Source organism: Aythya ferina, assembly GCF_964211825.1.
Source record: "Aythya ferina genome assembly, chromosome: 2".
In the NCBI taxonomy this organism is placed as follows: Eukaryota; Metazoa; Chordata; class Aves; order Anseriformes; family Anatidae; genus Aythya; species Aythya ferina.
In genome coordinates this window covers 59,240,468-59,257,624 of record NC_140297.1, presented here as the reverse complement: position 1 = coordinate 59,257,624, position 17,157 = coordinate 59,240,468, and the positions used below count along the sequence as shown (strand labels likewise).

At 34.3% G+C, this 17,157-nt stretch overlaps 1 protein-coding gene across 6 annotated transcripts in view; it reads left to right on the top strand.

The window, feature by feature from the left end:
* Positions 1 to 17,157, top strand: part of SUGCT (succinyl-CoA:glutarate-CoA transferase) — a 320,540-nt gene that overhangs the window by 258,895 nt on the left and 44,488 nt on the right. For all 6 annotated transcript variants that reach the window (XM_084509771.1, XM_084509769.1, XM_084509765.1 and 3 more), the window contains one exon: positions 11,013 to 11,076. In XM_084509771.1, the coding sequence (XP_084365897.1) occupies positions 11,013 to 11,076 (64 nt within the window). The remainder of the gene's footprint in view (positions 1 to 11,012; positions 11,077 to 17,157) is intronic.

Genomic DNA, 17,157 nt, shown 5'->3' with positions numbered 1-17,157 from the left:
GGGTTGGTCTATTCTCCCACGTGCCTGGTGACAGAATGAGGGGGAATAGGCTTAAGTTGCGCCAGGGGAGTTTTAGGTTGGATCTTAGGAAGAACTTCTTTACAGAAAGGGTTGTTAGACATTGGAACAGGCTGCCCAGGGAAGTGGTGGAGTCACTATCACTGGAAGTCTTCAAAAGAGGTATAGATGTAGAGCTTAGGGATATGGTTTAGTGGGGACTGTTAGTGTTAGGTCAGAGGTTGGACTCGATGATCTTGAGGTCTCTTCTAAGCTAGAAATTCTGTGATTATGTGATTCTGTGAAAATGGGAAGCTATTTTCCACTTAAGTATACTTTTCTATGTGTCCTGCAAGTAGCGTTCTTGAATGCCAACTCCTCGGTGTATGCATGGTTAAGGAGTTCTCCATCTTCAAGGCTTTTGTTATGAAGACCAATGTTAACAGGGCAGAGTGTAAATCGCAAAAGATCTCTATGCACCAGAGTTCCTGTTGATGAATGTTTCTCTGACTGCTGAGGACATAAAGCACTGAGAAAATACAAAACACTTATATGCTATGCTATAGTTTGAACCATGATTACTATTCACTTTCTGAAGGGCTACAGAGGTCAATGCAAGGGTATGCAGGAATAAACTGCTTATGAGAAGTGTAATGCATATCTGACTGCAGCATGCTGAGTGTCTGCAGGGAGATGCTCCCATCTGGATGTACTTTACAACACTAAGCAGGTGCCAATGTTAAGTGGCATTCCTCTGTGGATGAGCAAGTTTTGTGGTCCTGGGAAGGGTTAAGTACTCTGAGCTGACAGACCAGCTCTAACAAAACAATGAATGATGTATAAATAAACTGCAACACTTACATGGCAGGTGAAAGATGGATGGAGTACTTAAAAGGAGGCTCTTGGGAACTCAGTGTGGCGTGCAAGATTGGAAAACCTATACTGATTATGTACTTTGTACTGGGAGAAACAGGTGAGGTCCCTAAGGACAGTCAGAAACCAAGTGATATATTAGCATGATCGTACAGCACAGTTGTTAATGGCTCCTTTGCTTATTATTACCCCAGCAATAAATTTGTGAGTATTTGAGGCTTCCTGGCTGCTGAGATGTTTTTTCTTTCTATAAATGTATTCTTGCCATAATATGCATATATATATGAGAAAACTGATATGATTTCTATAACGGAACTATGAGAAGTGTTCTTTCACTATTGTTAAATAAAAGTTCCCCTATATGTTGGAGAAACACCTCAGTACATTTTTAATTCCAAAGTTGCAACTTTTTCCTATACCACATGGCAAAAAGGTACTTCTGTAAAACTTCACTTTTACAAAGACCCACAGAAACCATCAGAATTTTCTTTTCATCATTACCAGCTCAGTAGGCAAGTCTAGATATGATCCCCCATGTAATGAACATACAAAATATTTACGGGATTAGTATGAAAACAATGGCAGTGGAAAGGCTCTTAGTATTTCTTCCACACCAGTCTCCCACTTGGTACATGTATGTAGGGCTTGAAGGCCCGGCATTCATTGCTTATTACTACTTTAGGAATACACTTGCAGTCATTTGCATTTACAAGTCAGTTTCCACAAAGGAAAACATCTGTTGTTGTTTAATATGGAAGCTGAATCATAATGAAATAAAATGAAAGCTTTTTGCATGACATTCTTGACACCAAAATATAATAATATATAAATATATAAAAATATAATATATTCATGAATGATTCGAGATACTTTTCTTCATTGTTTTTTCATTCACTCGCATTTAAACAATTTGTAATTAGGTTTTAACATGCTTTTTGAGCAGAGAAACTGTAAACATAATATTTAAAAGTTGAGTATAATATTTGAAATAACCTAATGTCAGAAAAAAATTGGAAAAACAATGATTTGTAACACTAATGCCAGCATTGACTTACTGGTAATTCTGACTGAAAGAAGCACAAACAGTATTCAGTCTGTGGCAGAAGTAAAATCAATCTGTTTTTATAGCACTTTCCAGGTGATCAGTCTGGAGTTATCAGTGTTATACATTAAAAGTATGCCACAGCTGGAGACAGGCTCTTTGATCCCAGAGCCAGTGCTTTGAATACAACCACAGCACATCTTGCTCTCAGGATGAGCCAGGTCTCATATCCAAATAGCAGTACAGCCAACCAGCTTTGCTTAAGCTTTTCTGTGAATTTAGGATTTACACATTCAAACCCACCAGAAGTGTGGTTTTACAATCACATTTCATTTCTCAGGGGAAAAAAAATGAATCTGAAGAGTATATGTACTGTTTCTTTATACATATATATATATATATATATATTTCTTTTTTTAACCAGGAAGGGCAGATTTTCTCCTCTGCCACACTTCCAGACTGATGGCACAAGAGGTTGTCAGGGAGCTGTACCAGAGAAAGGTACAGATTTTTGAGCACCCAGGAAACCCCATGAAATCAGGATTTTGTCTGTAAACATGTAAAACAGAAAATTTATGCAGTTACTTACAGACCCGTGTTCTTGCATTTTTGTATATTTCGTCCTAAGTTACAAAACCTTGTTCTATTAGTCTCTCAGCTATTCATTATAAGCATTAATTATCTCATATGCTAATAAACCCCCCTGAAATACTTGCTTCTCCACAATAGTTAAAAACCTTATTCTTTGCTTGAATAGGTCAGTAAAGTATCTTCTTTTACTCTCATTATTTTCCAATATGTCTGATGAAAACATTTGAGATTTATATAGACGTATTTAGCAGCTGTCTTACATTTACCTAGACTGTAAGGTATAAATTGAATTTAGTACTTTTTCTCAAGAATGAGTATGTGTTTGATGATTAGACAATGGCAAAGACATTTCTGCTTTGTCACAAATAGTTTTCATTGTTTAATATTTTTTGGATTGTTTAATGTCTCTTTTTTATATTATGTTATGGCTGATTTAGCAGCAAGGATTTTTTTTTTTATTATTGTTTTTATTTTAATTTTGCAGCAATAAGTTTCAATGGAAGTAAAACACTAACGTCATCTAAATATCAGTCATATGTACTGAATTCAGGTACTGAATTTGAAAGATGATGTGGGAAACTAATTGCTAAAAACATTAATTGTCTGGTTCAGATTGGCAACTAAAACAATTTGCTGAGTAGAGTCTCAGATAGGAAGATGGTGAGGCCAGAACTTGATGAACAGACTTTCATAAGATGCCTGAGAGGAATTCACTGTAGTGGACGTATTCAGTGCCAGAAAAAGAAAAAGAAACTACTAAAATAGTGCCTGTCTTTTTTTTTTTTTTTTTTTTTTTTTTTCATTTCTGAAATGCTTTTAGGCTAATGTGTAGGTTCCATAGTTTAAGAAGATTTTCAGCATTGCAGCTGAAGGATGAGAAGTAGGATTTCCATCGGGATGCTTACACAGAAGAGAGAGGAATAACCTCTGTGGAACAGGTTGCCTTGAACTGTAGTAAAAATAGATTGCTGGTTTAGGAAATTAATGAGTGTAGTTCCTCATACAGGAGTTGAGGAAAAGCTGACAAATGAGGGTTCAGACTTTTTAAAGACATCTGTTAATGATGTCAGTCACACAAAAAGTATACGGAACAAGAATGAAATGTACAATAAAAGTGAAGGAGGAACAACTGAGAAATTCTGGAAAGCTAATATAGTGTCAAACCTTAGAGTTAAATAAAAAATTATGTGGCCAACTCCCTGCTTCCCAAATGCATGCAAAACCTATACATATCTGTATACCAATGTGAGATGTGCAAAGGAAAAAAATAGGTGACATGAAATTCTTGGCAAAGAAAGAGGATCTTTACATAGTAGCCATTACAGAAGAATGTTGGAATGACAAAAATCAATAGGAGAGTGTAATACCTGGCTATAAACTGAACAGGAAGGACAGATTAGGTCATAGAGCTGGGGGAGCAGTATATGGTTGAGCCTTCTGATCAGGAAACGGATATTGAGTCCAAAAGCAGATCAAAGAATCAGCTAAGCCTAATGATGTAGTAATAATGGGTGACTTCAACTACCTTCAGCTGGTCAAATGTCACAGTGGGATAAAGCATAAAGGAAGTAATTTCTCATCACTGTGAATGATAGCCATTTTGGAACATTTAGTTCTAGAGCATGCAAACTGAGTGGCAATTCTTGACTTAAGTGACACACAGGAAGGCAGGTAAGAAATTCAGGACTTAGCAGGCTTTTTTTTTTTTTTTTTTTTTTTTTTGTCATGCTCATTGTAAAACTGAAGTTCAGTATTGAAGTTTCTGTAGAAATAAGTTTATTGAAACACCATTAAACTGGAGAAAACCAACCAACCAAAAGAAAATAAATAAGAAGTAAGGAAATTAAATCCTGAGAATTGATACAGAATCCAGTTGTACTATTTTGTAATAGACCAAGAAAGAGACACAGCAATGAAGGTATTAGAGAAGTGTTTAAATATGTGGTTATGTGGGTCAGGATTTCTTTGAACCAAAGATATATGCTTTAGGAATCAGCAACCAATCTCTAGGGATGTCAATAAAATGGACTCTTGCCCACAGCATGTGCATAAAAAGTTGCGAAGCTGCAGCATAAGAAAGACTCTGTCAAAAACATCACCTCATACCCACAAAAAAAGGAAAAAAAATCCCCAGAGCAAGTAATAAATAAGACAGTGGCCTAGCAGAAAGCAAATATAGATAGGAAGGGCATTCCAGTGAAGTATGGTTTTTGATTGTATTTATTTAGTATCACAGATATGGTGCTAGTGACATAAGGGACTATGATATATTAACAGAATTTAGTGTGTCAGAATAAGAGGATCAGGAGTAAAGAGATAAATTAAAAAGAAACCAGAAACTAACAAACAAACAACCAGATCTCTCTCATTCAAAAAAATTATTAATAACTTTAGTTTTGTATAACTTAGGTACTGTTCCTTTATAAAATGGTGGGATGCTTCAAACATGTGAGGTAGATGCAGGTAGAGAGAAGTGTTTTGCTAATACAATAGAACATGTAAACTATATATTAGAAGGTAGAAGCTGTGTTTCAGAACAGAAGAATAAAATTATTAGAAATATAATTTTCAGTTGCAACAGGTCTTGAAAATACTGGAACTATTGCACTGAAAAAAAAAGGGGTTGCGGAGAACATGATATGGTGATATGCAAAACATTCTACTTCTTAACATCATTCAAATAATACACCACCAAGTTAAGCTAGACATCAGATACAGACATATTTAATTCCCTTTTCAAATTTCATATGAGTTAAAATCTTTATTATTTGGGTGGAGATGTTTTTAAGATGCATTCCAATATAAGATTCTGTTCACAACATGTGCTCTTACTTCTTTAGGGGGTGATTATGGCTGTGGCACTATGTTCAGCATGTACAGGAAAAACAGTCTTATTATTTTTGTGTGGTTTGGAGGCATGAGTTGTAATTACATTTACCAACAGCCAGCTATCTTGTGGCTTCAAATATGTATATATATATATATAAAGTTTACATCATTTCCTTTGTGTCCCTGGAAATCCTTTCCACTGAACTCTAGATTAAACTGTAAAAACTGTGAAAAAGTAGTATCTGTGCAAATGCATATGCAGAATGCAAGAACTCATGGCCCTACATGTACATTAACTAGAACTTTTTAAATCCTTTTTTTTTTTTTTTTTTTTTTTTTTTGAATATGGAAGTTAATTGTTTCTTAGGTAGTAACTAGAATGAGTTTGAAACCTTGCTGGTAGTTCAGAAATTCTCATAGGTGACTGGTTACATGCATAATCAGTTACATTACAGCTGAAATGAACTCATATGATATGAAGTGAACCTTGAAATAATTGAAGAATTTGCCAAATATTAAGTAGGTGGTCAAACACCCCATTATCCATGTGAGAAAAGACAAACTATTTCTGTTTCTCTCCTACCTGCCTTTGTGCTGCAACATGAGTAATATAATAAAATATTTTACTTGCATGTAACAGAGCCATTTGTTTTTGAGGGGTGAGAGGAACATGAATGGTTGTTAATAATACATTCATTATTAATTTGTTTCACAGCTTTTGTTACTTCACTAATAGAATCTTTCTGTTGAAATAAAAGCCACCCAAAGCTTTTTATATGTACAGTTAGCTTGTTTAGCAGTTAAGCTGTTGATTAACTGCTGTTGATTAAGCTGATTAATGTCAAGCTGTTGGTGATGCAACATCCATAAGTTGTGGAGTGTTCAAGAAGTACCAGATTTCTTTAAATTCTCCTGAAGACATATCCTGAATGGTGATAATTTACATAGCTGTCCTTTAGATAAATCAATACTCACAAATAAGTCCCAAAGAAAACCACTGTGTTAGTGTCTGTATGTCTTACTATTTTAAAGAAGAAAGAAGTCCTAGAAAAATGAGGGTTTCATTTTTTTTTGCTTGAAGGATCTGTGAAAGTTGAAAAAGAATCCTGTACCACTTTTTGTGATATGTGAACTTGTGGAGAATGAGTTTAACTCTCAAGTGGTCAAAGATAAAGCCCCTATTTGAATCTAGATTTTCAACCTTACAAGTCTTGCATGAAGTTTATTTTTTTTCAGACATATTTTATTTTTATATCATAATTATATATATTTAAAGTTTCTTTTATTCTAATTTTCTGCTTTTCATGTCAGTTAACTAGCATGAGAATCAAAAGAGACTCAAATACTGCAATCAAAATAAAATTACTGAACTGAACATGTCCAATGGTAATATAAATATTAATGCAGAAAAGTAGTGTCAGTTGAATGATTAGTTCTGAAGAAGGTGTGAATAGAGAAATAAGTAGAGTTAATATTTAATCCTTGTGAAAGCAGATGGCTAAGGGAATTTCTCTGTTATAAAATGTTTTACCACTTCTGAACTTACAGTTAATAACAGCATTAGGGAAAAGAGCAAAATTAATCATTAATGTTATTATGTCTGACAGGGAAGTGGTGGAGTCACCATCCCTGGAAGTCTTCAAAAGACGCTTAGATGTAGAGCTTAGGGATATGGTTTAGTGGAGGGCTGTTAGCGTTAGGTTGGAGGTTGGACTCGATGACCTTGAGGTCTCTTCCAACCTAGAAAATTCTGTGATTCTGTGATATAAGTATTCTCTATACTTGTTCTCATGACAAGCTTAGAGGAAATGATGAAATAACTGAGAATATACATGATGAAATATATTAAATTACCTTTGGTTTACTTTACACAAGTAAAATATTAATATCTGTGCTTAAAAGATTCTATGTGGACTTCCTTGCGTATAATATTAGGAAAATAATATTGAAATAATTTTAAATTAAATTCTTTTATTTTCTGAGGTTAGGAGACAATCATATTAAATGTTCTATTTGCTGTAGTTTGAATAAAGTCATGCAATAATGTGTGCCAGCTAAACAAAATTAAAACATGACTTCTGTTATTATTATCCATCACTAAACAATATTTTCCTGTTATAACATGAGCAAATATAATACTGTCTGCATATACAGTAAATAATTCCCAAATAGAATTGCAGCAACTAATGATAGGAATTTACATATATTCTGCATCATCATATATATAATAGGTATATCATTTTACAAATTCAGTCTGCAAGAAAACACAATTTCAGAAAAAAAAAAAAATGTTAGTTAGCAAAAGTTAATGTAGGAATCGTACTAACATACCAGGATGGCACAATTCAAAGCAACACTATATTCAATTCATATCAGTAGGATGCTGAGTATTCTTTTATTATTTTATGTTAAAATAATATATTCATACAAATATGAGAGACTTTGCCTTTGCAGTTACAAGCGTCAGGCTGAAAGACATAAATATGTATTAACAGAAAAAATTAGTTCCACATGGACGTGTCACAGATAACAGTGGAACACTGCTAGTGTTTTCATTGAGCTAAGATTAAAAAATGGTGACATCAATTTTCTGTTCATTAACCAGCAGACAGACAAGAGAGGTTCCTGTTTTAATTTACTAGATGACTGTATTTAGAATAAAATGAAATGGCATGAAATGGTTATTAATGAAGGACAGACCATGCTTCTGATTCCAGTGATCTACTGCTTACAATGATCCTTTATAGTCAGTCTAAAATCACAGAACCACAGATCAGAGATTCTGTGATTTTAGACTAAAATGCCACTCAAACATTAATTTGATTCACACAACCTCAAATGGTAACAGGTAATATAGAAATAGAATATTTTTAGCCTGGAAAGTAAGCCATATTGAAAAAAGTAATAAAATAAATAATAATAACAACAACAACAACAACAACAATTCTACTTATGGCTATAACCTTTTCGATGATCATCTTAATTAATCAATTCCTTATGCTGAGTTAAGGTGTATGGATATGAAATGGATAGAGGACTCTACCACATAAGAAGGATCATAACCATAGGAGGGGTACAAGACAATGGAGAAGACCTTCAAGTTCTGTCTCTTAATTTGTTCTCAGACTTCCCTTGTCTTTAATGGTAAAGGATGTGAACATTGCATTCTAGTCTTGTATGCTTCTATGAATTTTTTAGAATGCACATGAGAACATGAGGAGGAGTCACTAAAGTGTGTTTTTTCTTTTTCTTTCTTCTTTCTTTTTGAGAATTCGAGTAGTGGAACAGCTGAAATGAGAAATACACAATTCTTTGAAATGGTATGATGAGGGTAAAAATCAGTCTTTGCATCAGACCCATTGCATCAGACTCCTTGCGTGGAGGTTAAGTTATAAGTATTGAGTACTTCAACAAAGATAGATCTGAGTATATTGATCTGTATCAGTAATACCTGTAGAAAATAAACAGAAGAGTAACAAGAATTACAGAATTTCAGTGTTTTAGATCAAATGTATCTGAAAGGGAAAATCAACTTATCGTGAAAGTGGAAAGGAAGTTTTAGAACGTATCTTTAATCCATTTTAAAGGGGAATAGAAGTGATCCTCAAAGATAAAAAAGTCTTGCCTTAGTTCATTCTGTAAAGAAAAAGGAGGTGGAATTTGAAACTAATATAAAGAAATCTTTTAAAAGTATTTTAAGTCTGCAAAATCAGAATGTGATTGTAGGGACCTGGAACAGAAAGGCATGAATTTTGTTGAACCCTGAGTTAGTTTCTAGAGAATGTGTTCTTTAACCAAATAATGTAATTTTTAATTTGCAGTCTAAAGTGGGTGTGCACCTGAATGTCCTGTTGATTTCAAGTTCAATTGAGTTAGTTTTCTTGCATTCAGTTCATAAATAATTCAAAAAATGCATTAAGAAAGCCTATACATGTAAGTTATCGAGAAAGAAGACTAAACTTTCAACACTGTTTGATTAAGGGCATAACTGGAAAGATTCTAAATATGAACTAAAACAAGCATTTACAGTTCTGTCATTTGGAAAAAAGAATAAATCTGAATGTCTCGCTTGAATGCCTACCAAAATCAGTGTTAACCTTCCGAAAGAGAAATAGAACCAATGATTTGGTACAGCGCCAAACAATTAGACCAGTGAACAGACTTTCTTCTACCAGCATCTTTTATCAGAAATACCTTTCTAAATGTCACCTAAATAAATGAACCCCACAAGCTAAAAGAAAGCTGACCTGACCTTTTGACTCCACCTGTTCAAGAATGGGAATTTCTTAAGGATGCTATTCTACCCAGATAAAAAGTTCACAAAATCTGACCTGGAAAGAATGGTTAAAAGGATTAGTTTTGTTTAGTCTAGGAAAGAGCAGACAGAGGGAGGATGTGATTACAATCTTCCAGTATGTTAAAGAATGTTATAAAGATGCTAGTAATTGTTTTTCTGTATCCAGTTGGGGACAAGATAAGAATGAAGATGTTTAATACAAAACAAAGATATTTAGATTTTGTATTAGGAGAAAAAAAATCTAATGCCAAGAATAGTAGAATCTGGTACAGGCTATATTAAGAAATTTGTCATCTTCTTTACTGGAAATTTTCAATTAGACCAATACATATCATTAGTAGTCAAGGTTGCTGATGTTATTCACAATAGAAGGTGAAAAGATAGATAGGTGATCACTTTTCCTGTCCTTCATTTCTACAACCATTATCTTTGGCAAGGCACTCTTATTTTATATCAGATTTGTTGTCACATTGGATATAAAAACAATTGGTTAGTGGGAGGCTTATCTGTACAGGATACTTCAATTACAGAGAATATTAATATTTCTGATTATATGACTAAACTAACAGTGTTAAAAGGATGTCAGAGTAATAGGTGAGGAAACTAAAAGGTGTACTCATTGACTTTGGATGTAGACGTCCATTGAACAGTGAATTTGCTATTATGAATTTCTTTTTCTCTGTTATTTGAGAGTTTTGGGTTTTGGTATCATACTTTTTTTTTTTTTTTTTTTTTTTTTCTGGTTGAGGTTAATAGCAAGGAAATTGTGGTGAACAGTCATCACACACAGAGAAACACAGGATTGAGTTATAGCATACACTCCATAAAGAACAGAAGAAACAGCGAACTTTTGATGTCTTTCCTTAAAGATATCAAAATACTGTCCTACTAGGGCAACGTTGCATAGCATGATCAATTAAGAGCTCAAAACCTGCTGAGTAACAGAAAACTAGAGAATGTAAGATGCTTGTATGCCTTTAATATATATTGCAGAGTAAAAGGGAAAGTGGGTGATGGTTTTCATTCTCATTCCACATTGCTAGCTTGTCTGTCAGTGGTGGAAAGTATGACACGCTTGCAGCACAGTTGCTTGTGCTTGATATTGGATACAGGAGCCTAAAGATATGTTAGACATGTAAAGTCCTACAAAGCATTTATTGAGATTCATATAGAGATAGTAGTGTCAAACATCAGGGCTTCCATTTTACATATTAAGCAAATTATGTGAATTGTAGCTCTCTTTATTTTTAGATGTTCTTTGAAATAACAAGATAATACATGTACTTTTTATTTTTTCCTCTTGAGTTTAGGAACTAGTTAAGTTATAGTATTTTGATCACATATACATATATATATATATATATATATATTTCTTTTTAACAGGTGCTGCACAATGGACTTTTGATGGAAATGAATCATCCAACAGCTGGGAGGATAGTTGTTCCAGGTTAGATGTTTAATTTTTTTCTAAATGGAGCTTGAAATTAAATGCTACATGACATCCTGAATAGTTCTGGAAGTCAGCTGAGGACATGACACATCTTCACATTTCATTCAAATGAGCAAAATTTTAACCAGGAAGACATTTATGCTCATATTCATCCTGGTAGCAGAAAAATGGGTTAAAATATGTGTCAGAATAGCTTCTGGTTTTCATCGGTCAGTTGTCATAAAATATGAACACGGATTTGATAATATTTGCAAACTCCCACTGCTAGAAATATTACTGCTAAATCATCTGCATGAATATGTGAATCTGTTTTTGATTTAGTTCTATTTTGCAAGTTGCACAGACTTCTTTTAGAGACATTTCTGTTTTAAAAAATAGAAGAAAGAAAGAAGAGGAAACCTTCATACTGAAGGTTTCATCGCAGCATTTTGTTTAATGAAACCAGACACAAAGCTATGCAATGATGAAATCTTAAATATCTGTTATGGATTTCCAAATAATACAGAAGAAATGAGTGAATCTTTTAAGCTCTGAGTGGATCAGGACTTCGAGTTGCTGTAGCTTTACTTCCATTGGAGTTAGCTCTGGAATGGGGTTAAGTTCATTAAGGGCTGTTATGTAAATCTTCATTTAGATCATTGCAGTTGACTCTGTTTTGATGACTGAGATTTATCTGACAATCTACTAGCTATTTGGTCAACTGTTCCTGCTTCTCTATGCTTTTCTCTCTCCCAAGCCACAGTGAGAATTGTTTCCTCCCTCATTCAGAGCACCATGTCATTTTTATTTTTATAACATCATCTCCTTACATTGTAACTTTCTGTGCCAAATTCCACCCTCTGACACAGCACCCAGTTGTCATCAATTTCAGTTGACTTGAGCACATATAGTGGTAAGAAGAATTTGACCCATAAAATTTATCTTAATTTGCACATCCTGGAATCATACTGGGATGCAGAAAGAATTATTTGAAAGAAATTGATCCCATATTAGATCATGTTTTCTGCATGAATAGAAGGGGGTGTTTTGTGTGTGTATGTGTATGCTTCATATTTGCTTTTTATCACAGTTTGCATTCCACATTTGGTCCCCCTAGGCTTGGAAATTTGTTTGACTGTATTCAAAAATGCTTCTTTAATTTAGATGCACATATCTGGAAATACCAATCCTTTTGTTTTAGTTTCTAACAGAAAAGTAATCTTGTTTTATTTATACAAAATGGAAAGAGTAATATGGGGGTTGATTTAATTATTTTTTAAGAAGTGGGCAGAAAGGCATTGCAAATGGTACAAAAAGTGTGTAAGGTTTTCATGTTGCATACAATGTATAATCTATCTTAGAGAAATAAAATACTCCTTAAGGGGATAGGTTGAACTGCAAGAGGAGGAAGGAGATGAAAGGAATGTTCTAATGTCTGTCAGCAGCGATAGAGAGTATTGGCAAGAGAGGGAGTTTTCACATAGGTAAGCCATAGTACTTCCCAAATCCTTAGTTATTTTTTATTTTATTAAAACTCAAGCCAGTGACACTGTACAAAACTAAAATAAATCATCTTAATCTCTAATGATTTGTCATTTAGATGGGCTTCTATGAAGAGTTTGTTGTATTGAAGCAGATGGCTGTAATGATTACTGGATATTTGAGCAGGAAAAAGAGAATTCCTTCCTTTCCTAGCATGAAAGGACAGGGAGGGGAGAGGGAGAGACAAGGGAGGGAAGGGTGAAGAACAATCATTCAGTGTGAGCAGAATGAACCTATTGATATCAATGGAAAGACACCGCATTATTCTGTCTCAAAACTGGAGTGCATACGGAGTTTGGCTACAGTTGATGGTAGGTAATGGAAGTATCCTGGAATTGTCCTGGTCAATGATATATCTGAAGAAGAGGAGAAAGTGTTTTGAGAAGGCCTCCAGCAGATAAACGGTCTATTGATGACTGTTTAAATTAGTAAAAACTGTTTCTTTGATGTGATTGCCTTTGAATAGTAGGCAGAGAAGGGCTTTACTAAGCTCTCAGTTACTGGCTCAGGGTGGCTTAATAAAGATATTAATATGATTGTTGGAGCTGAGCAGAGTAAAAATACCTCTCCTTAAAGAGACTGGAGAGACTCTGATCCTAAAGTAAAGTGAATAACTGTTATTTCTTAACCATATAAGCAAGATTTTGATATGTATTAATTGAGTTGGACATCACTCTTGAGGCCCTTGACAGAGGTCAGACTTGAGCTGCCAAGGAAAGTTGCAAGTGCAGTGACATACATTTACTGAGCGTGAGTATAATGGCACATTTTAGCTCTGAATATCATGGTTGACCTCTATCATCTAACATACTGATTTGGACTAGTCCTTCTCCAGGCATATCCTCACTTTGAGAGTGGCTTCCAGTCTGTATTTGAATTCTCAATTGTAGATCTCATGTTTTTTGAAATCCTGAGGGATTTTGCCATTGACTTTAATGCAGGGTACATTTGTAACATCAGACTTGGTGATTCACACCCCTCCTGTGCTTAAATGTGTTTTGAATACTCCTTATATAGTTACTGAATTTGGTTCTTTCCACACCAAGTCAATGCTTTCCCCCTTGCCTTTTTTTATAATTCCCAGTTTGATATACTGTTTGCTGATAAACACATCCTAAGATGCCTGTGCCTGATGGAACTGGAATAGGAGAAGTTGCATTATAAATAGTATATTTCTGTTCAATTGCTTTCAAAAATGCATATTGATGATAGGAGAAATACAGATCTTGTGTTTTGATATCTCGTTCTTCTAGTATTAATTGGAAAATGTCATTAGGATAATGTTTCTTGTTCCATTCAGTATAGTCATGTTGTAAAATTATTCAAGAGCTAACTTGTCGTATACAGATGCATTTTTGTCTTATACTGAATTATCGTATATCATCTATACAGAATGTGCAATACTGTGGGAGATCCTTGCTCGAGTCCCAAAGACCTGGCACTGTACTGCACTCATTAGTCTTTGCAGGACTGATTCATTCGATTGCAGGACTGTACTGATGAGATTCTTCTGGCTCCACCTCTAAAGTTATCTTGATCATCTTTAGTTCAGGGGATACACCCCAGCACAGTCAGGGGCTAGAGTACCTCAGCTGGAGAGGCTGAGGTCTGTATCAGCCTTGGGAAAAGGTTGATCCTGCACAGCAAACTACAAGGAGCTTAACAAAGGGAAGAGCTGGGCTCTTCACAACAGTGAACAGTGGGAGGAAGAGACAATGGAAGTACAGAGTGGATATTGGGAAACTCTTTTTCACCAAGAAACCAGACAATGGAGCAGGTTGCCTAGAGAGGTTGTGCAGGTTGTCCTAGGAGTTTTTCAATAAATGACTAGATAAAGCCCTGAGCAAGTTGTTCTGACCTCAGACCTGAGCTTGGTTCATGCAGGAGCTTAAACTGGAGACCTCTTGAGGTGCTTTCAAACTTGGTCTATGTTCTTATTCTGTAATTAACCACAGTATCTCCTCACAAAGCTCTTATTGACTTAGCCCTTTCCATAAAGATTTGGAAGATTTCTCATTTGTACAAATAACATATTTTTAAGAAAATGAGAAATGTAGAGCACAAAGTTCTTTTGAGGTCAAAAAAATGATAGGGAATATATGTTTTATGGAGTGCCAGATTGCAGATGATACTGAATGGCACAGATGCAATACAGTTAAGTGAAGGGACAAAATTTCAAGAAGCTTTAGCATCTGGAATAGTCTTGAGGTCTTTTGCCAAAGAGTAAAGGACTTTTCCAAAGAGCAGTAGCATGTGGGTTTCTGGGAGCCACTGTATAAATTATTTTGAGTAGCTATGTGGAATGTAATGGATACCAACCCACAGTGATTTTGTAAAAAAACAAAACAAAACAAAACACTAATGGATGCAATGCAGTCTTGCCCAAACTGTCTCCATTATCATATATTTTATATGGTTTAGGAAATTCGAATAATAATATTTTCAACTTTTGCATTATGCAGTAGCTAATGTTGACTTATGGCAAAGAAAAAAAAAAAAGGAGAAAAAAACATGCATTCAGCTGTCACAAACAAATCAACCTTCACAGAATTTACATTATTAACTATTTACATTATTAACTAAAATTATTAATAATATATTACATTATTAACTCTGTGAAAGAAACCTTATTTCTGATCCCTTCTTAGCCTTAGTGAAGTGGGGATTTGGATAGAAGCCTACACTTTCGAATCATCTCTCATCAAACAGGAAATAATATAACTGTAGAAATCTTGTAGCACCTATTTCAGACAAAATAGCTATTCTTAGTTTTGATAGTGTTCATATTCTGTGTTCTCCTTATCCCAGCTTCCTCAGTTGAGAAACACTCTTTCTGTCCTTTGGCGCATGATCTTCACCAAGGATGTCTTTATTGCTCTGAGAGGGCAGTTTCATACCTGGCTTTATGACTTCCTTCTGTGCTCTTGAGATAATGTATTTGGGGGACTGATCCAGGCTCAGTTAGGAAAAGCACTACAGGATTCCTCCTTGGCATAGATTTCTTGGACTGAATTCAGGTAATCTATGTTAATTAATCAACCCACTCAGGAGAAATGTCCTTTTTTCCGGTCTTCTGTCACTGTACATTACAAATATACTACTGGAATGGGAAAGACTTTTTTTTTTTTTTTTTTTTTTTGGGAGGTAGTCTTTTCCTGTTTTATGATTCATTAAATGATGTCCTGGTTCTACGGAGACTAATTGCTATCAATCTCTTAGAAGAATGGTTTTAAGGAATAAGACTAGGAGGCAAGAAATCTAATAGGACTTCCTTATTATGCCACAGATTTCTTTCTTAACCTTGGACAAATCATCTATCACTCTCTATCTCACCTTATTAATCATTTGCAGTTTTTCAGATCTTAATAGCTTAAAAATACTTTGAATTCTAAGGGAACAAATTATTGTAACAGTGCTATGTATTATTTTAAATATGTATTACTATTTATTATGTATGTATTTATATTTATTTTCTCCATGTAGAGGGAATACTAATTAACATTAATAACAGTGGGGTTTCTGTATGTTTGCTCATTACATTTCAAGACAGGGAGCAGATATGGCTGTTAATGATATATACTATCTTTTTCTGTTCATTTAATGTAAGTGAAGTAGAGGAAGCTTAAATAGGACTTAGATATATGGCACAGAAAAGTAAATTCTGCTTGGGAAGAGATTGCAGGAAATTAAGGAGGTCTGTACTACAAGCCATCATTTCCTGCAGCTAGGAGATCCCACCATATAGGAACAACAATAACAGCATAAAAAAGCCCAACTTTTTTGTTTTATTTTATTTTATTTTATTTTATTTTATTTTATTTTATTTTATTTTATTTTATTTTATTTTATTTTATTTTATTTTATTTTATTTTCAAGAACCTCTGCTTGAACTTCTCATCCTGTCTGCTTCTCATCAGGCAGCTTTTTCATATGTGTGTGTGTGTGCGTGTGTGTATGTGCACGCATATGCATAACTGATGTTGATTGAAAAATTTTAATTTCACTTCACTATTTATGGTACATTGGAGACAAACAGCTTCACCGGCATTACCGTTACCTCATTCGCCTTTTTTAGTCATCAGGGCTGACTGTTTATGTCTTTTACATTCACAGAGCTGATTTCAATTTTGAGGAATTCAGGACCATTACAGAAACACAGCAGAAATGATGTATGACAGCTAACTTAGCTATCCTCAAAATACTTTTAAAAAATCTTAATAAATATCTAGGCAATATATTCATACAGATTGCAAAAGGGAAAAAAAAAAAAAGACGTTGGGAATGGAGAGGATTATGTTACAAGTTTCAGGATTATGTAGAAAAGGTTAGTGTATCTTAATGTATGGTACAGCTATTTGAAAACTGTAAGGTTTCTTTAAAGTAAAACAAAAACATCAACCCTCTTCATATTTTTTCTCCTTTGTTGTATGTGTCCAGAGCATTTTTCTACACTATATTTTAAAATTTGTTATACCTCCTGGAGTAGTCTTAATGCCACAGCCAATACTTTTAAAGTTAATTTTTAAGGAAGAAAAGCCACCTGTCTCTTACCTACTT